General features: G+C 44.4%; 1 protein-coding gene across 4 annotated transcripts in view; it reads left to right on the forward strand.

Moving 5' to 3' along the window:
• Window positions 1-20,910, forward strand: part of LOC139260279 (transforming acidic coiled-coil-containing protein 2-like) — a 179,204-nt gene that overhangs the window by 29,490 nt on the left and 128,804 nt on the right. For all 4 annotated transcript variants that reach the window (XM_070876688.1, XM_070876689.1, XM_070876690.1 and 1 more), the window contains exons 5-6: window positions 5,315-5,452; window positions 8,340-8,465. In XM_070876688.1, the coding sequence (XP_070732789.1) occupies window positions 5,315-5,452; window positions 8,340-8,465 (264 nt within the window). The remainder of the gene's footprint in view (window positions 1-5,314; window positions 5,453-8,339; window positions 8,466-20,910) is intronic.

The raw sequence follows: 20,910 nt of genomic DNA on the forward strand, positions 1-20,910 counted from the left end.
ATACCTCACAAAATTGATCCTTCTGGTTTCTGGGAGCACAGGGATACTTGATACCGAAAAGGAAGACATATGTTTCTGTTGGTGAGAAAGCAGGAATGGGGTACTGAAGTTGCATGTTCAGCCATGAACTCATTGAATGGCGGTGCAGGCTAGAAGGGCCGAATGGCCTACTCCTGCACCTATTTTCTATGTCTATGTTTCTATGTCATAGGCTAATGGATGCTCATGTAATCCTAGTGCAGCCTGTGGATGTTAACTTTTCCCTTAAACATCTGCATTCAGGCCAGTTCCACAGTTCCACACAATGATATCTGTTTAGGAGACAGAAGAAGAGGTGTGTGTTTGGGCATTTTGGGAGGCGGGGGGCGGCGTTGGATTGAAAAAGAACTGCAGCTGCAGCAACCTGGCATAAATATAGAGGTCTGGCTTTTATTGCTAATGATTCTCGTGCTGTTTCTCCAACTCACAAATCTAAAATTTCTGGACCCTGACATGGAGTAGGCTGCCATCATCCAGGCTAATGGTCTGTGAGCTTGGGTGGTATTGAGTGCAAGAGCAAAGCACAAGTATAGCTCAGATGTGTTACGAGCTGGACAAGAACATAATCCTCTGGGATACAATAGTTCTCCCTGAAGTTTGTGACGTTTTCCCCTATAATTTGCATCAATTCCACTCTTTAAATGACAGATGCATATATTACATTAGTATAGCAGAATTTTCCAATGTATGATGTTGCTACGTACAGGGTTATTAATGAACCGTAGCCTAGGTAACTAGATAAATATATATATATATCCGGGTTTAATTTGCTCTTATTGCACTCATTCGCATCTTAAGTGCGATTGCTTTCAAGTGCAGCCATCTTACACACTTTTTTCCTTTCTGAGATCCAGGTAGGTGACACATGGATTGTAGTTCCTGTGACTCTGTATCCAATGTGCTGCAACGTTGAAGAATACTTGCTGTAATGTAACACCACTTTTTTAAAAAGAGGGAGAGAGAAAACGAGGAACTATAAACTGGTTAGCCTGACATCAGTAGTGAGGAAAATGTTGGAATCAATTATTAAAGATGTAATAGCAGCGCATTTGGAAAGCAGTGACAGGATCGGTCCAAATCAGCATGGATTTATGAAAGGGAAATCATGCTTGACAAATCTTCTGGAATTTTTTGAGGATGTAACTAGCAGAGTGGACAAGGGAGAACCAGTGGATGTGGTGTATTTGGACTTTCAAAAGGCTTTTGACAAGGTCCCACACAAGAGATTGGTGTGCAAAATTAAAGCACACGGTATTGGGGGTCGTGTACTGACGTGGATAGAGAACTGGTTGGCAGACAGGAAGCAGAGACTCGGAATAAACGGGTCCTTTTCAGAATGGCAGGCAATGACCAGTGGGGTGCTGCAGGATTCAGTGCTGGGACCCAAGCTATTTACAATATACATCAATGATTTAGATGAAGGAATTGAATGTAATATCTCCCAAGTTTGCAGATGATACTAAGCTGGGTGGCGGTGTGAACTGTGAGGAGGATGCTAAGAGGCTGCAGAGTGACTTGGATAAGTTAGGTGAGTGGACAAATGCATGGCAGATGCAGTATAATGTGGATAAAAGTGAGGTTATCCACTTTGGTGGCAAAAACAGGAAGACAATATTATCTGAATGGTGACATTAGGAAAAGGGGAGGTGCAACGAGGGTGTCATGGTACATCAGTCATTGAAGTTTGGCATGCAGGTACAGCAGGCGGTGAAGAAGGCTAATGGCATGTTGGCCTTCATAGCTAGGGGATTTGAGTATAGGAGTAGGGAGATCTTACTGCAGTTGTATCGAGCCTTGGTGAGGCCACACCTGGAATATTGTGCTCAGTTTTGGTCTCCTAATCTGAGGAAGGACATTCTTGACATTGAAGGTTCACCATACTGATTCCTGGGATGGCGGGACTGACATATGAGGAAAGACTGGATCAATTGGGCTGGTATCCAATGGAGTTTAGAAGAATGAGACGGGATCTCATAGAAACATATAAAATTCTGATGTGATTGGACAGGTTAGAGGCAGGAAGAATGTTCCTGTTGCTGGGGAGTTCCAGAACCAGGGGTCACAGTCTAAGGATAAGGGGTAAGCCAATAATGACCGAGATGAGGAGAAACTTCTTCACTCAGAGAGTGGTTAACCTATGGAATTACCTACCGCAGAGAGTTGTTGAGGCCAGTTCGTTAGATCTGGCCCTTATGGCCAAAGGGATCAAGGGGTATGGAGAGAAAGCAGGAAAGGGGTACTGAGGTTGAATGATTAGCCATGATCTTATTGAATGGTAGTGCAGCCTTGAAGGGCTGAATGGCCTGCTCCTGCACCTAATTTCTATGTTTCTATGTTTCTAAATTATGATTACCACAGTCCCCGTCGTATATGAGGATCCGTTCGTACTAAATCGATTTTACCACGATACACTTTGGACGATTGATATGAATTTAGTTATTTTCAATATTTTTGTTTGCCCAAGTTATTAAATGTAATGAGATTCTACTGCATTTGAACATTCGCTGTTTCACAATTCAAGCCAAACTTCAGAGCTTCAATAAATCCCGTTCAATTCAGAAGAGGGTTAAGTATGCAAAGTAATTGCACCTTAATGAGGTGCGAACTACTCACTGAACATATTTCTTACTGCACTCAGTACAAGCTGTCCCTTGGAGTACATTAAGTATAGTAAAGCAATTGCCCGAAATGGTTAGAACGCTTAATACACTGTAAGAGTCAATTTTGTCATTGACAATAATGGAAATGCTTTGTGCTATTTGTCCGACTGAAGTAGCGGGGACTGTACTTCCTTTCACACTATAGAATAACCAAGGGCCTTGAGCACCAGACCAAATTGTTTTGATAAGATCACCTCTCATTCTTCTGAACTCCAATGTGTATAGGCTCAACCTTTCTTCATAAGTCAAACCCCTCATCGCAGGAATCAACCTCGTTAACATTCTCTCAACTGCCTCCAATGCAAGTATATCCCTCCTTAAGGGCCCAAGTTGCGGACTGGGCCTAAAACGGCGCAGCCTGGACCTGAACGCCCGTTTTTCGCGCCAGAAAGTGGGCCTAAAAAAAACTTACCTATTCTCCAGCTCCCTGCAGGTCTTCTGCAGCTGGGCGCGGCGCAGCACAAGATTTAGGGGGCGGAGCCAGGTCCCTGCGCTGAAAACAGTGCCGGGATCTCTGCACATGCGCACAACAGTGGGCGCGCATGTGCAGTAGCTCCAGGCGCCCAAAACTGTGGGAGGGGCCCGAAGCACGTAGCCCCGAGCCCTGGCCGAATGGCCTCACTGGTGCTGCGTGAATAAGGCTCCTCCCACCGACCGGACCCGACCTCCGCTCTCCCCCGCCCCCCCCCCACCCCCCACTGGACCTCCGCGACTTTCTCTTTCTCCGCCCCCCCCCCCCGGACCTCCACGACTCTCTCTCCCGCCCCCCCCCCCCCCCGGACCTCCACGACCCGACGCCACCTACCTGTAAATCCAGCCCAAGGTCTTGGGCCCGGCCGTTCAGCCTCCTTCTCTCCTTCCCCCCCCTCTCTCCTTCCCTCCTTCCCTCCCTCCTCTCTCCTTCCCTCCTTCCCTCCCTCCCTCCCTCCTCTCTCCTTCCCTCCCTCCCTCCCTCCCCTCTCCTTCACTCCTTCTCTCTCCTTCCCTCCCTCCCTCCTCTCTCCTTCCCTCCCTCCCTCCTCTCTCCTTCCCTCCCTCCCTCCTCTCTCCTTCCCTCCCTTCCTCCTCTCTCCTTCCCTCCCTCCCTCCTCTCTCCTTCCCTCCCTCCCTCCTCTCTCCTTCCCTCCCTCCCTCCTCTCTCCTTCCCTCCCTCCCTCCTCTCTCCTTCCCTCCCTCCCTCCTCTCTCCTTCCCTTCCTCCCTCGCTCCTCTCTCCTTTCCTCCTTCCCTCCCTCCCTCTCTCCTTCCCTCCCTCCCTCTCTCCTTCCCTCCCTCCCTCTCTCCTTCCCTCCCTCCCTCTCTCCTTCCCTCTCTCCCTCTCTCCTTCCCTCCTTCCCTCCTTCCCTCCCTCCCTCCCTCTCTCCTTCCCTCTCTCCTTCCCTCCCTCCCTCCCTCCTCCCCTCCCTCCCTCCCTCCTCTCTCCTTCCCTCCCTCCCCTCCTCTCTCCTTCCCTCCCTCCCCTCCTCTCTCCTTCCCTCCCTCCCTCCTCTCTCCTTCCCTCCCTACATCCTCTCTCCTTCCCTCCCGACATCCCCCCCTTCTCCCCCTCCCCCCCCACGCTTCTCCCCCTCCCCTCCCACCTTCTCCCCCTTCTCCCTCCCCCTTCTCCCCCCTTCTCCCCCCCCCCTTCTCCCCCCTTCTCCCCCTCCCCCTTCTCCCCCCCTTCTCCCCCTCCCTCCTGCCCCCCCCCCAGCCCCTTCTCCCCCTCTCCCTTCCCCCCCTCTCCCTTCCCCTCTCCCCCTTCTCCTCTTCCCTCGCTGTCAGAAACACAGACACTGACAAACAGAGAGTGAGAGACACACACACAGACAGACAGAAAGAGACACTGACAAAGACACACTGGGGGGACTGTCCCAGCATGCTGTTGGAGGACTCCCGGTGATGCAGTCGGTTAGTAGAAAATGTTTTATTTATTGATTTTAAAAAAAAACATTTTTTATTTCTTATTCATTTTTTTTGATTGATTTATTGGTTGATTTATTGATGTATTTATCATTTATTATTGATGATGGCTCTTTATTTGTAAAACTGAAGTGTTTAATGTTTGTAAACTTCCCTTTCAACCCTAGCCACCCCCCCATTCCCTACGCCTAATTTGTAACCTACGCCTGATTTTCTAAAGTGTAGTCAAGGTTTTTTCGAACGTACAAAAATCTTCACTTACTCCATTCTAAGTTAGTTTGGAGTAAGTTTTCACTGCCGAAACTTTGAAAACAGGCGTAAGTGGCCGGACATGCCCCCTTTTGAAAAAAAAATTATTTTCCAAAGTGAAACTGTTCGAACTGACTAGAACTGGAGCAAACTAAATGCCGAGAATTTGAATTTTTAAGATACTCCGTTCTACACCAGTTGCTCCAAAAAATCAGGAGCAACTGAGGCCGAAACTTGGGCCCTAAATATGGAGACCAAAACCAAAGTTTGAGTTTAAGTTGTGTCAGTTTCAAAAAGTGAGAGGTATTAGTTCAAACAGTTGTGATTCAAATTTCCAAAATGTATGCTGATATTTTAGCTATTTGTCATTTATGTTTTGTGGAAGCACAACTATAAAATCTGCAACATTATTGTTTTGTTAAAGAATATGTTCTGAGAAATGTTGTTCATTATGTTATTTTCCAGTGTTTCTGTGTCTTCTGATAGTGAAAAAACAGAAGTTCCTCCTTTTCCCTTTCTACCTCCTTCACTTCCACCACTGCAATCTGATGATGTAGGAAAGCCAACTATTGATACAACAGGTCTGCAAAAGCAACTGGCAAGGTATGTGGTGCTAAAGTGTTTTTTTTAACAAGATCACAGGATAACTTATGGTATTTACTACAAAAGCAAAATACTGCGGATGCTGGAATCTGAAATAAAAACAGAAATGCTGGAAATCCCAGCGGGTCGGGCTGCATCTGTGGAGTGAAAAACAGAGTTAACGTTTCAGGTCGACCCTTCGTCAGAACTGGCGAATGTTCAAAAAGAATGGATCTTAAGAAGCAATGAAAGAGGGAGGGGAAGAAAGAACAAAAGGGAAGGTCTATCTTCCCCGCCCCCTTTCATTGCTTCTTAAGATCCGTTCTTTTTGAACATTCGCCAGTTCTGACGAAGGGTCGTCGACCTGAAACGCTAACTCTGTTTTTCTCTCCACAGATGCTGCCTGATCCGCTGAAATTTCCAGCATTTTCTGTTTTTATTATGTCTCGGCATTAAGCATCACCTGAGCACAGAGAGGATAAAGAGACAGGGAGGATTGCTTGCCCATCACGGAGCCGACCTGATTACGGCTGTGTGATCCTCTCCGCCTGATTTTCCTCTGCATTCTGCCCAGGAAATGCTATGTGCACAGGCAATCAAGTTCAAAATCTCTCTCCGTGTGTCTATATTTCTATTCAGATGCAAAATGACCATAATTAATAGAATTATCTCTGGTACTATTAACTGGTAGCTGTGGTACTGTGGTCTATAATATTGAGATGCGTGAAAGTCAGCCAATTCATTGCGGAGGTGCCTTGTAGATTAATTGGCATACAGAGATTGGGCAGAAATTTTGCTTGAATGTTTCTATCCTACATTCATCTACAAGGTATCCTCGGCAATAGGACGGCCAAAACAGAAAAGATTCATCTCCGTACCCTAAGAATGTTCATTTAATTTAACCTTAGCTGGGAATCTCCTGTTGCATCAGTTTGTTATTTCTATTGTCCTCCTATCCTTGTGACTTATCAGGCCACAGTTACCCAATGTTAGTTTCCGTTGGAAATCGGAATCCAACTCACAGAGTGGCACTTTTGCTCACTGGCCCCATGCTGATTAAGTGCCCTCCTACTGACCCCACACACTCTGGTGGGGTCATTAGTGGAGGGCACACGTGAATGTGACCCCAACACAACACTGGGATCATAACCCTTGCGTTTACAGCCCCACATTGTTTACAGATAGTCACTATGCACCTAAATGCCTCTCGGGTAATCCCTGAAAACATTAATATATTTAGGATCTTTACGGATCACTGGAACAGGAGTGGGCCATTGAGCCCCTCGAGCCTATTCTGCCATTCAATGAGATCATGGCTGATCTGCGACCTAACTCCATGTACCCGCCTTTGGCCCGTTTCCCTTAATACCTTTGGTTAACAAAAAGCTATCGATCAGATTTAAAATTAACCATTGACCATTTGGCATCAGTTACCATTTGCAGAAGAGAGTTCCAAACTTCTTCCACACTTTGTGTGTAGAAGTATTTCCTAATTTCACATCTGAAAGGTCTGGCTCTAATTTTTAGACTAAGCCCCGAGTCCTAGAATCCCCAACCAGTGGAAATAGTTTCTCTCTATCTACCCTATCTGTTCCCCTTAGTATCCTGAAAACTTCAATCAGATCACCCTTTAACCTTCTAAATTTTAGGGAATACAACCCTAATTTGTGTAATCTCTCCTCGTAACTTAACCCTTGGAGTCAGGGTATCATTTTGGTAAACCTACGCTGCACTCCTTCCAAAGACCAATATATCCTTCCTAAAGTGTGGTGCCCAGAACTGCTCACAGTACTCCAGGTGTAGTGTCACCAGGGTTTCGTATAACTGCAGCATAACTTCTACCCCCTTGTATTCTAGTCCTCCAGATATAAAGCTCAACATTCCATTAGCCGTTTTGATTATTTCCTGTACCTGTTCATGACATTTTAATGATCTATGTACCTGGGCCACCAAGTCTCTTTGGACCTCCACTGTTTTTAGTTCTTCACCATTTAGAAAGTACCCTGTTCTATTCTTTTTAGGTCCAATGTGGATGATCTCACATTTGCATACATTGAAATCCATTGACCACAATTTTGCCCATTCATTTAATCTATCGATACCCTTTTTTAATTTTATGCTTTCATCTACACTGCCTACAATGCCGCCTGTCTTTGTGTCATCTGTAAATTTGGATATCTGACTTTCTATGCCATCATCTAAGTCGTTAATAAATACTGTGAATAGCTGAGGCTCCAACACTGATCCCTGCGGGACACCACTAATCACATCCTGCCAGTATATCAACCTATTATCCCTACTCTCTCTGTCTGCTGCCGCTCAGCCAGTTTCCTAACCAGGTCAATAATTTGCCCTCAGTTCCGTAGGCTTCTACCTTAGTTAACAGGCTCTTATGTGGGACATCCATAGACGTTTCCCTGTCCCCTGAAGAACAATATTTAGTAGAAAGTTACTTTTTGACTTTCTTTAAGAAAGCCACCTGTACTAATATTTTAAAGGTTTTTTAAAGTTTCAGTGCCTTTCTTTTCACCAGCTTTCTGACATTCAAAGAATTTATTTAGATTCGGATAAAATGTGAACAGAGCCAAACTGCTTTAAGCGTCAACAGGAAGATGGGGCTTCCCAGTGTGCATTGGTGTTATGAAGGTAGAGAGAAAGTGGAGGGAACCAATGTACATCTTCAATTTTACACTATGGAAATATTTTGAGATGTGGAAATATGTGAATAAAGACACCCAAGTTGAAGTCATTCTATTTTATCGGGGTGATTTGGCTGTCAGTACATAAATTACTGTTTTACTATTTAGTTCAGCAACTATTTGCAAAAAGTCTGCTGTCAATTTACTTTTTTTATGAAACTAAAAGGGAACATGTTTAGAGATGCCTTGCCATGTTTTGCATTTTCCAGTGTTTCTGTGCCTCGTGATTGTGAAGAGCCAATAGTTCTTCCTCTTCCATCTGTACCACCTCCTCTTTCACTTGAAGGCATTGACAAAGCACAGCTTGATACGACAGATCTGCAAGAACTTGTGAGGTATGCGGTGTAAAATTCTTATTTCTAAATTTTTTATCCTGAGACTGTATTTGTTTTCTATTTTATAATTGAGGTGGTATTAATTGAGGATGAGAACTGGTTTCCAATTGGCTTACTTTGGTGCTGGGTGTGATTGAGAGGTGTGTTTTGAATTTGATTGTGAGCTGAGGAAACACTTGAACGCACTCTAGTGGATAAATTTTGCCATCACAAGAACAGCGACTTTTCTTGTCTGCCTCTGGTTGTTTCAGCTCCTTGTGTTAAAGGAATCAAAGACAATGGACGTGAATTTCCTCACTATCTTTAACACTTATGCCATTATTGTGATTAAAAAAAACGTGTAAATTTGCATTAAATGGATTTTGCCACTTGGTTGATGCGCGAGATGCTACTTTCCTCAATATTTATGGCACTTTTGATGATCTGCCTACCTCAGCACCAAAGTACTCGTTTTCATGGGAATCCACACACCTGGTGATACTGTGGCCACGGATTTCTTGTTCGTACTCCATTACTGCACTCTAGGAAAGCTAGACCGATATGAAACAGCCACAGTTGCTCCCCATCACATGATTAAGAACATAAAAACATACGAAATAGGAGCAGGAGTAGGCCATTTGGCCCCTCGAGCCTGCTCCGCCATTCAATAAAATCATGGCTGATCTGATCATGGACTCAGCTCCACTTCCCTGCCCGCTCCCCATAACCCTTTACTCCCTTATCGCTCAAAAATCGATCTCCACCTTAAATATATTCAATGACGCAGCCTTCACATCTCTCTGGGGCAGAGAATTCCATAGATTTACAACCCTCAGAGAAGAAATTCCTCCTTATCTCAGTTTTAAATGGGCAATCCCTTATTCTGACTATGTCCCTTAGTTTTAGTTTCCCCTATGAGTGGAAATATCCTCTCTGCATCCACCTTATTGAGCCCCCTCATTATCTTATATGTTTCGATAAGATCACCTCTCATTCTTCTGAACTCCAATGTGTATAGGCCCAACCTACTCAAACTATCCTCATAAGTCAACCCCATCATCTCCGGAATCAACCTCGTGAACCATCTCTGAACAGCCTCCAATGCAAGTCTATCCTTCCTTAAATACAGAGACCAAAACTGTACGCAGTACTCCAGGTGAGGCCTCACCAATATCCTGTACAGTTGTAGCAGGACTTCTCTGCTTTTGTACTCTATCCCCCTTGCAATAAAGGCCAACATTCCATTTGCCTTCCTGATTACTTTCTCTACCTGCATACTAACTTTTTGTGTTTCATGCACAAGGACCCCCAGGTCTCTCTGTACTGCAGCACTTTGCAATTTTCCCACATTATACTCCATCTGCCAAATTTTTGCCCATTCACTTAACCTGTCTATATCCTTTTGCAGATTTTGTGTGTCCTCCTCACAATTTGCTTTCCCACCCATCTTTGTATCATCAGCAAACTTGGCTACATTACACTCAGGTGGAAGTGAGGAGTTTCAGAGCTTTGAAGAGAATCCAAACTTTGCTTTCTGATTTCTGGCTTCACAAACATTTTTCCAACCTGCTTTTTGCCACAGTTTTTTTTTCACGGAGACCTGCACTTGACTCCCCTCTCTCATGTGCAACAGTCTCGCCCCACCCCAATGCACCCCTTGCCCCACCCCCTACCCCACTCCCAAAAATCTCAGAATGCCCCGGAGAAGATACAGACGTAACTTTCTCTCTCATCCATATGGAGCAAGAGGAGGAGGAACAGCAGCCCGTGGAGGCGAGGAATAAAAAGCAGTATGGCAAAAGACACTAACTCATCAAATACTACCCTCTCCCCTCCATCGTGTGTCTGTAGGCACACATACAAATGGGATTCAGGGAGAGATATTAGAGAGAAATAGAAAAACTAAAAAAAAAACAAATATTTTATTTTAGTCTTTTTTTAAATCTGCAACATTGAGGGGCCATAGATTCCCCCCCCCCCCCCCCCCTCAAACAGTCTCATTGGTGCCACTGGGATGTGCTAAAGGATTTTCACCTGGGCAAGGCAGCCAGAGCCTCCCCCCACCCACCAGAATTGCCCCTGGGGCTCCGCCGGCAAAAAGTGGTTTGAGCAGCGCACCAGCACGACGCGCACATGCCGATGCTGATGATGTCATTGCCCTGCACGCCATCCCCTTATCGCCCCGTGCACCCCTTGGGGGAAATTGCCCCATGGAACACGAGGCCAACGAGGGGCGATGCCACCGACAGCTTCTCGGTGCAAGAAGCTGTGGTGGCTGTGGCGCCCCAGCCACCCTTAAAGGGGACAGGGTAGCATGGCGGCTGCCATCTTATTTCTGTCGTCTGACTTTTCAGTCAGCTTGACGATGGCAGCTGCTGGTGTGGCTGTGCCGCCAACACACAGACCGACGTATCCTCTTGGGTGCCAGGCCGCGGGCCTGGCCGTGCCCTCCCTGGAGGCCTAGTGGGTGCCACTAAAGAGGCTGCAGAGCTCACGAGTACTTTGTTACCGCCCCCAGCATTTTGAAGGCGGCAATTCTGTGCCGGCGCAAAAAAAATCTCCTACAGCGAATTGACCGTCCCAAACCCAGAGCAGTTCAATTTTGGCCCCAAAATTTCTTCTGAGGGAATGAGACTCCACAAATATAAAATTATGTTTTCAGAGCCAGAGAGATTGTTCAACAGTAACTATCACTTATTATACCATCTAAAACTCATTTACTCCTGATTGTACAAGCCCTAACTTTTTCATCGGACCGTAGTGCCAGACGAGTGGGTAAGTACTACAAGTTTATGCCATTATAGTGATAAATGTGAAGATTCCATTGGTGAAGTCTACCACGCTGCATTTCCGCGTTAACTGCGCATGTGCGGATGACAGAAGTTGCTGTCAATTTAACCCATTAATAACAGCGAGCTTTGACAGCCTCGCCACAAATTCCAGGCCATTGTGTTTCTATGCATGTCGGACACTGGGCTGATCAAACAAAGGGTGTAGGGGCTTAGTAGCTGAAGACTATGGTTTGGAACAAAGAAGTAGGATTCTCATATACTGGTGAAGCTGTTCCCGGTGTGAGTGACATGCCATCATTTTTGAAGTATCATGCTGACATTCTTGAGCAGCCAAACTAAAGCAAACAACCTAGAGTACAAGTACCGAAGAAGGTCATTTGAGCCCATCGTGCCTGTGCTGTTTCTTTTTAAGGACCTATCCAATTAGCACCACGCCCCCATCTTTCCCCATAGCCCTACAAAGGTACCAGGTTCTTTGTGAGGGCTGAGGATGATGGCTTTGGTCTCCCCAATGTTTAGCTGGAGGAAATTACAGCTTGTCCCAGGATATATGTTGGACAAGCAGTCTAACAAGAGAGGCAAGAGTGGTGTTGCGAGAGCGGGTGGAGAGGTGGAGCTGGGTGTTGCAGCAGACATGACGACATATCTGCAGATGATGTTCGGGGGCAGCATGCAGATGAGGGACCAAGGATAGATTTTAAAAGGACTCTGGAGGTAACCGTGCAGGGGAGGGAAGTAAGCCATTGCTGGAGATGCTTTGACAGTGATGAAGAAAGAAAGACTTGCATTTAAATAGTGCCTTTCATGATCAAAGTGCTTTACATCTAATGAAATACCAATGATTAGATAGGTAAGAGCAGTTCCATTGAACATAACCAAGGACCGCCATTGGTGGAGGGTGGTGTGGTCGACCATGTCTAAGGCTGCAAAAGGAGAGATAATACACAATGGTCACAGCTACAGAGTATGTTATTTATGACTTTGGTTAAGTTTTGGGAGGGGCGGAATCCTGATCAGAGAGATTTAGAAAGGGAAGTGCAGGAACTCTCAAGGCCCAACTTTACATGGGCTGCAAGATTGAAAGTTAGAGTGTGGCAAAGAAGTGCTTTATATTTTTTTTTAATTGAATGATGAAAAGGGAAGGGCAATTTTCAGAGATGAGGAAATTGCTGTTTTTTTTAAACAAGTTAAATAATTTAGTACAAAGTTGAGCAATACAGGTTGAACCTCCCTAATCCGGCACCCTCGGGACCTGGCCTGTGCTGAATAAGGGATTTTGCCGGATGAAGGGAGGTCAGCCAGAGGCGGTGGGAGGGCCCGAAATGTCGGCACGGCCCCAGCGGGCCGAGTGTCAACGCGGCCCCATCAAGTGCCAGCCTGGCCCCCGGCGGGTCGAGTGTTGGTGTGGCCCCAAAGACGGGGTGGAGATCAGCCGTGTTCTGCACATGCACCCCTAGCCACCAGAATCATGCCGGACGAGGGGTGGTGCAGATAAGGGAGTCCCAGATAAGGGAGCTCCAACTTGTACCTTGAATTAGAAGCATTACCCCAGGCTTCTTTCCACAAGCAGTATAAACTATTTTGTAACATTCTATTTTCTTTCTCTTAAAAGGTGAAGTATAATGGGCCATAATTTGCCGTAGCAGGGCACCTGACGGTGTCTGCCGTTAGTTAGACTTGCCCTTGCACGTTTAGGTTCTTAATGAGGGAAAATTTGCGGTTGGAGGCTTCCCGTGGGTGGATGCCTCCGACGGGCAACAAAATCTACGAATTTACTGGGTGGTCCAGGAGGTTCATAGGTTTGCACTTCTGGGCCTCTCTGGGTACCCATAGGTGGACGCCCATGTATCCTGAGGGGCGCAGGGATCACGTGGGCCAGCCCAACCAATGAAAGAAGGGAATCCCCATTGATACTTTTTGGGATTCCGTTTGTACGGAACTCCCATAAAGTATGAATGGGGATCAATTTAAAAAATAAACAAACACATGAAATAAACAAAAACAAATTACATTTAAAATTATTTGAAACTACATAAAAAATTAAAGGGGCTAAAAATAAACTTACCTTATTGGATAGGGTTTTTAATATATACATCTCAGGAGTAGTGTGGTGACTCAGTGGAAAGATGCACCGCTCATTATGGTACTCAGCCATACTGACCAAGAAGGTCCCACATTCGCTGCCTCGTTTGTGGTGAGTTACCCCCTCTGATTAAGTTGCATTAAGGATGCTAGAACTGGCCAGCCTCTGTGTTCCGAGGCAAAGATTGGGAACAACTAAAGTTCGTGCTCCTGATTAGTGTCTCATGACCCAGTGCAGGGAGCATGTGTGCAAGGACAGCATCCGGCTTGGCTGTATTGATTCCTGGAATCGAGTAGCTAGTCAATGATTATTGCTCAAGTTTGCTCTTGAAAAATGGCCACCTGGGCAAGGTACTGAAGGACTGCCTTTGTCTGTTGAACCATATTTCGCTGAATCACTTCCTTCAGACAAGGAGGGGAAGTAAGAAAGAAAAAGCAAGTCTGATGAGATGCTGTAATATTGTTTTCAATTTTTAAAATCAATCAAAAAATTGATGCCTCATTAGCATATTATTTTTTATTTTGTAACAATCGATATATGTATATATATATATATATCAATCAATCTGGTTGAACTGTTTAAATTAAATTCAAAGAGGGAAGAGAATAACATACCCTCTGCTTTTGTACTGACACACAGCACCACTAGGTCAGGTTTGATGAGGCTGAGAATCTACCTGACCAATCAGCTTTTCTCTCTCTCTCTCTCTCTCTCGCTCTCTCTCTCCGCACAAGCATGCACACACCAAAGAGCACCTGCTACCCCAGTAATATACTGTCTGTGAAAATGAGTGTAATCAGTGCCAAACTGAACAGTTGTTGTGCTAGGCACTGGGAAACAGTATGGCCTCATTTCACATAGGACCTTGAACTTTGTTCAGAATACAGTTTTACAGCTTTTAAGATTCAGGCTTTTGGCTGTAGCAGATGCAAGTAAGCTTCTCGAAGTGTGTAAAATAGCTTGCGAACGATGAGAATGAGATGTTTAAAACCGCAGGTCAAGATGGCTTTTTATGTGAATAGAGTGAAAAAAATTCAGCCCAGAAACATAGCTGATGTCATTAAAGGGTTAAAAAGACATCCTTTGTACAATCTGGACAAACCCAGACCCCCGAGGTGAGGCAGCAGCAGCCAAACAGCCTGTGTGCACAATAACCTCAATTCACTTCTTTATTCTGTCTTGGAATATATTTCAGTAGTCTGTGATTTATCTACAAATTGCACTGCGCTTTTTAATGTGTTTTTTTGCAAATACTTTGGTTCGCATTAAATAGACGAACTCATGTTTAGAAACAAATCTAAATGGTTTTAAAGGAGTCTATATTCGCCCCGATATCAAAAGTGCTGCATGAATCTGAATAGATCCAATGAATTGGGCAATTGTTTCGTCCTGCAGCTCCATTGATTTTTTTTTTGCATGACATACAGCGAGAGAGACATGTTTTTTTCACAAATATGATCAATAAATACATTTTCCAGCAGGATCTCGAGCAAAAATCTTCAAAGAAAAAATAACTATTACCATTAATGATTACCTTCCTGGCTTAATGGAAAATCCGACCTAATTTATTGCCATTCGCCATCACCAAGAAGCCTAAACCATCAAATATGCAGGGCTGGCCGCATGCCTTCATGACACACACAGTGCTTATAAAAGATCAGCAATAAAGGATTTTGTTTTTATAAATTAGTTTCAAAGAATTAATTCAATCGTGATCGACCTCCATACTGTTACCTAACAATGATTGAAACACTTCCGTTTTAAGGAACAGCTTTCTTTAACATGGAATTGCTTTTAAGTCTAGCTATTCTAACGGCAGCTTTTAAAGTTGATCTGCTGAATCAGTGAATGGGTGAGATGACAAATGTAACTTAATGTTTACACTCTTGCCATTATTTTGTTGTGAGGCGGAGTATCACCTCACCATGGTTACGTGGATATGTAACCGCATTTGTTTTTTCACATGAAGTGCATGTCTGGTGCTCATGGAAACCAATATTTTTAACCCTAACTGGATTATGCCAGTTGTAGGGTATAACATTTTGTTGCTAAGTATATCTTCAGCTTTACACAAAAACAAAGATTACATCACGCTGTAGTGAAAAATGAATGGCAAAACGAGGTAGTTGTGAGTTGATTGGACAAGAGCTCAAATCCTGTAGGGGCCAAGTTTCTGGAGCTCCCTGTTTAGTGCTGGGACGGGAGCGCAGCAAACGTTGTACTTGCTGTAGTTGCGCTGAGCTGAACTCACCAGATTTCGCACGGTTGGCCTCATTTATGCATAATGCATTTCCAGCTCGAAACAGGAGCTCGCTTTCAACAGGGGGCAAGAACTATCACTTTTCAGAGGAGCCTCAGTTCTTCTGGCCACAAATCTGGATCGGGCTGACCAAGGTTGCAGAGCACTTCCATTTCCTGGTGCTGCTGTGTAGATGCAATAAAGGAGATTTGCCTCGTTTGGGACCCCAAGGTGCACTCCCAACAAGAACTGCATCCACTCAGCTTGAGGTGACAGACAGACAAAAAATGTTGTCTGACAGCCGAAGAACACATGACAAACAAGTTTAACAGCTCGAGGAAATCTGCCAAGATAAGGCTATCCAGTATTTCACTATCCCAGTATTCCACATAGAGCTTCGTCTCACCCTGTCAAACCATGACTGATGCTGCATGCTAAGCTATAACAACAACAACAATATAGCACCTTTAAACTAGTAAAACGTCCCAAGGCACTTCACAGGGGTATTATAAGAGAAAAATTTGACACCGAGCCACGTAAGAAATTACGGCAGATGACCAAAAGTTTGGTCAAAGAGATATGTTTTAAGGAGAATCTTAAAGGAGGAAAGAGAGGTTTAGGGAGGGAGATCCAGAACTTGGGGCCTAGGCAGTTGAAGGCATGGCCACTGATGGTTGAGCAGTTATAATCAGGGATGCTCAAGAGGGCAGAATTTGAGAAGCATAGAGGGGATTGTAGATCTCGGTGGTTGTGAGGCTGAAGGGGATTAGAGATGAGGGGGGTGGGGAGGCGAAGCCATGGAGTTACCTGCATGTTGCGTGACCAATCACACACAAGCTGCGATGCAAGTTAGACACTTGGATGTCACTCTTTACCTGCTCTTGAAACTTGCAGCATTTCAGTACTGTATTTGCAGAAAGTAATGGTGCATAACAGGAGTGAGATAATCTGAACTTGAGAAGGGACCCCTAATTTTAGACCTTTGAAGTTTCAACAAGCCATGCTCAATATTTTAGGACCTGAAACCATAACTTTCAGTCTGCTGCTGTTCATGGTTATCTCCATGCTGGATCAAGAGTCAGGGCTGAAGATGATAGCCTTGGACTCTGAAGCTATCCTTGATTTCTGCCATCATCAAATACCTACGGCACAAAGGATTTTTTGAAGATAAATGCTGCCTGGGAAGCAAGCATTGGCCTACACGATTCTGAGTTGCTGCTCATTGACCTGGACATTCACAGAAGCCCCTTGTGGGGTTGTGTGTGGGAGTCTGAGGAAGCCTTCAATGTGAAAAAAGTGTAGGGTTTCCTACATCACAATAGTGATTACATTTCAAAAGTACTTCATTGGTTGTAAAGCACTTTGGGATGTCCCCTTTCGTCTTTCCTTCTGCTGCTTGTTTTGTTATGGGAAGAATTATGAAGTTGTTTGCCAAAGTGAACAAACAAAGCAGTGACTTGCTTGATGCATCAGTGTACTATGTACTAGAATTGTCTGATGTTGCTAATGTCCCCTGAGCTACCTTTTTATAATGGGACTGAGGCACAAAGGTTCAGGGCTGTAATGACTTTGACTGCCATGAGTAGTGTTGTCCTTGTGGTGAAAATTGTCTGCAGGTCACCTCATAATAGGTGACACAAATCCATCACTGCTTTCCTGGTGAAACGGAGCCTGCAAAGACAGCTTTCTCCAGACATTCCCAGGTAGGTGTGCCTGGATCTATAGACACAGCTGGGTGGCCAAAGACGAATGTAGGCATTCTGCCTCTGGTGCAGTCGAACCTGTCTCACCCCGTGCCCCACCCCTCTTTTATCCATCTCTTCTTCCAAATAACACAAGGAAACTTCACCGGAACTTCTATATCCAGAATTTTGATTGTTCCTGGCAAATATGAGGCAAAAAAAAAATCAAAAACTGTATGAAGTATTCAGCATTCACAAAATCAGAGTTGAAGAGTACTTTCCAATGTGGTTAAAACAAACTGCTTCTGTAATGTATTTGCTTCATGGGTTCTTGCTTAAGAATTCAAAGCAACACATTACGATAAAGAGCCAGTTGATTTATTAACAAAGGTTTAACAATCACACTACACATTACCAGTTCATCCACTAGGCTCACAACGACGTACCTCATCGTGAATGACCTAGACCCAACTGGCTGGGGTTTTATTGAGTCTTGTGAACATCACGTGACTGGTTAAGCCACTCACAATGCAACAGCTCGACAACTATTTTAAAGTAACTTTCAATCAAGTGCCCCCTTTTTATTGAGGGCACCAAAAAACACAAATTAATAATTGAACATTAAGGGAACTTTTGTCAAACCAAATCAAATTAAAATTCTGTTCCCTGTTGAAATGATGCACTCCAGTCCCTCCGGTGCCTACCTCTCGTGGAAGACTGCAAGCGTACCGGTGGACACCTCGTGCTCCATCTCCAGGGACACCCTGGCGTGAATGTAGCCACGGAAGAGAGGCAGGCCCCCTCAACCGCCTGCTGCCTGGACTGGTTAATGGCCACCTTGGCCAGGCCCAGGAGCAGTCCTACGAGGAGGCCTTCCGACCTGCCCGCTCCCCTCTGCACCGGGTGCCCAAAGACCAGAAGCGTGGGACTCAAGTGCAGCCAAAATTTAAGGAGCAGCCGCTTTAAATAATTGAAGAGTGACTACAACCTGGCACACTCTACAATAGATGTGGAGCATGGACTTCCAACAGCTCTACAAACCTGTGAACATACTCAGAGGTGCATAAATTGATTTCATCACCCCGAATGTGCCCGATCCGGATCGCCCATCTTATTCAGGTGATCTGAGCACCCAGTGAATTCCCCACGAGAACATCTACATTCTCTTGCGTTATTGTCCAATATTGTTAGCACTGATTTTCATATTGAAAGGAAGCTATCACCTGCTTTGTGTGAGTGTACTGTAGGCTTGGCTGGGATAAGACTTTTAGCACACAATGGGCCAAGATCCAACAGGAGCGATCTCTGCCTGATTTCCTCGTCCCTATCTACACCTTTCATGTGCCACGGGCTATGTGGAACAGAGAGTCTATCTGTTAACAATCACAGTTAGCATGCCTTTAATATGGTAGCTTCTGCCCTGGAATTTTCTGATATGCATAAATAATTAAAATGGCTTATAGTAGTTACAGTTGTTACACCAGTGAGGATTAGTGTATATTATTAAAGTTAAATATAAATTATCCTATGAGTTGGGATTAATTTATTGCCTTAGTAACCAACCACTAACTTTTGTGATGAGAACCAATATTTACCTGGATATAGTTATTGCATAACTGGCAGGATTGTGTCCTGCATTCTGGACTTCTTCCCCCTCCCACCAGGCACCAATTTACTCTCCTCATCTGCCAAAGATGGTGACTCATGCTGGGATGCTGAACTCATGTTTGATTGGGAAGAGCAGCCTTGTCTCCTAAATGGCCACTCTTCAGTGTGAGTCCTTCCCTTGCCCGGGATGCTGTGGCCAGTTGCAGCATTCTTACCACAGCCCTGGTTGAGATCAGTTAACTCCGGACAGACGGGGGATTAATCTTGGAGCTTTAAGACTGTACGATAGAAATTCAGATTGGTGAAGTTCATGTACAAATGTTAAAGTTAAATGCTTAATATACTCATACTGCATCCCTATGCGCAATTTTTACACAGGCATTATCTTGAACACCAATCAGAAAAATCTACAATTGTAGCATTAACCATAAGCCATCAGAGGAGTTTTTCCTATCATAATATCATCTGGTTTTAGTTTCTTTATAATGGCAGGTAAAGTGGTTTTGTACCTTTTTTTTGGGTTATTTGCGGCATATTAAAAAGCAATTTCTTCTTCAAAGCAATAATCTAAATTGTATTCATTGCATTATTTGTGTGTGAAGTCATTGTAGTAGAATTGCCAAGCTTTCCTTCCCTGATGGGGGGGAAAAAACATTTGCCAAACGTATTTTCAAACAGTGGCCCTTTAAAACTCAACAATAATCTGGGATTCTTCATGCAGGACTTGTTAATTGTGTTTCCTTGGCAACAGCAGTCAATGAGTTAAATACGACAGATGAAATACCTCCAGTTCTCTCAGTATGCCTGTTGGCTCCTGTTGAAGTGCTGTCTGCTTCCCTTGTTGGAATATTCCATTTTGAAAAGGGATGCATGTTTGTGGAAAAAATATCGCCACTCTCCTATGCTTGCGTGAATAAATATTTAATATATAATTTATAGCACTGGAAAAACGAAAGAAATGTTACATTGGCGCTGGATTTAATCAGTTTAATATACAAATAGGTAGACAATGAACAATGTACCTGCCCAGCATTTTGCAGCTCTTCAGGGAGCTGGCTGTGTGCTTCTAGGGAGGAGTCATCTTATCCTGTGTTTTGCCATCTTATCAATTGTTTTTTATGTGTGGGTTTGTTGCGGTACTAGTTGTGCTAGCTTTTGTTGATGACTGAGCATGTCATTGTTGTGTACTCCACGATAGCCAGGAAAGTCTCTAGTAATATTGATGCATCCAGGAGCTGGCAGCAGTTCAGAGATCAGAACCGGCCATTACAGTACTGCTGTCACTGATGCAAGCAGCTGTTCCCATCTGCAGTGCAGCATCGCAGCCCGACACTCAGACCTCTCCGGGCTTTTCGCTGGTGGAGCTAACAAGGAGGCTGGCCCTGCTTGGAGCTTCTGTACAGGGGCAAGCCAAGGATGGGAGGCTCCCAGTCTGTGCAGCAGAGGCAGGCAAGCAGCCTGAATCGGGAAGCTTCAGAGGCTATGTGAGTCCTGCATCATTTTTTGTTTTGTTTATACACCATGATTCCCACCTCATTCACTAGGTCAGCAGTATCATCAGCCATCACAGTGTAGCTGGTAGTGGCAGCCACCTATTGGCCCTAGCTTTTTGTCAAGCCTGTGCTATCCCAAAAGGACAATATTTAATATTTTCAATGGCATTATTCTAATATCTGAACTGGTATTAAAATACAAATTAGATTGCTGTAACCATGAACAATATTTATTACATGTATGTAAGAAATGCTCAATGATCTGAGTATGATTTAGTGATGCTTAGGTTTTGAAATTCATATTTACCATAGTAGTACTTCCAAGAGATCTGTCCTTTTCTTTTGTGGAGCTGCAGGTTCATGCAGTAGGAATTCTCTTTAAAAGCTGAGATGGGGACTCTCCCTTTCAATGGTGCTTTTTGAATAGGATTGTTTAGAATCAAGACACTGCCTTTCTTTAGTAATTGTGATGCTGACTAAATGCACAGGTTTTTTTCCGACTGCATAGTAGGAATGTAACAGTAATCTGGTTGTATACATAGCTATATAGATCCACTCAAAAGGCCTTG

The sequence above is a fragment of the Pristiophorus japonicus genome, chromosome 3, assembly GCF_044704955.1.
Source record: "Pristiophorus japonicus isolate sPriJap1 chromosome 3, sPriJap1.hap1, whole genome shotgun sequence".
In the NCBI taxonomy this organism is placed as follows: Eukaryota; Metazoa; Chordata; class Chondrichthyes; family Pristiophoridae; genus Pristiophorus; species Pristiophorus japonicus.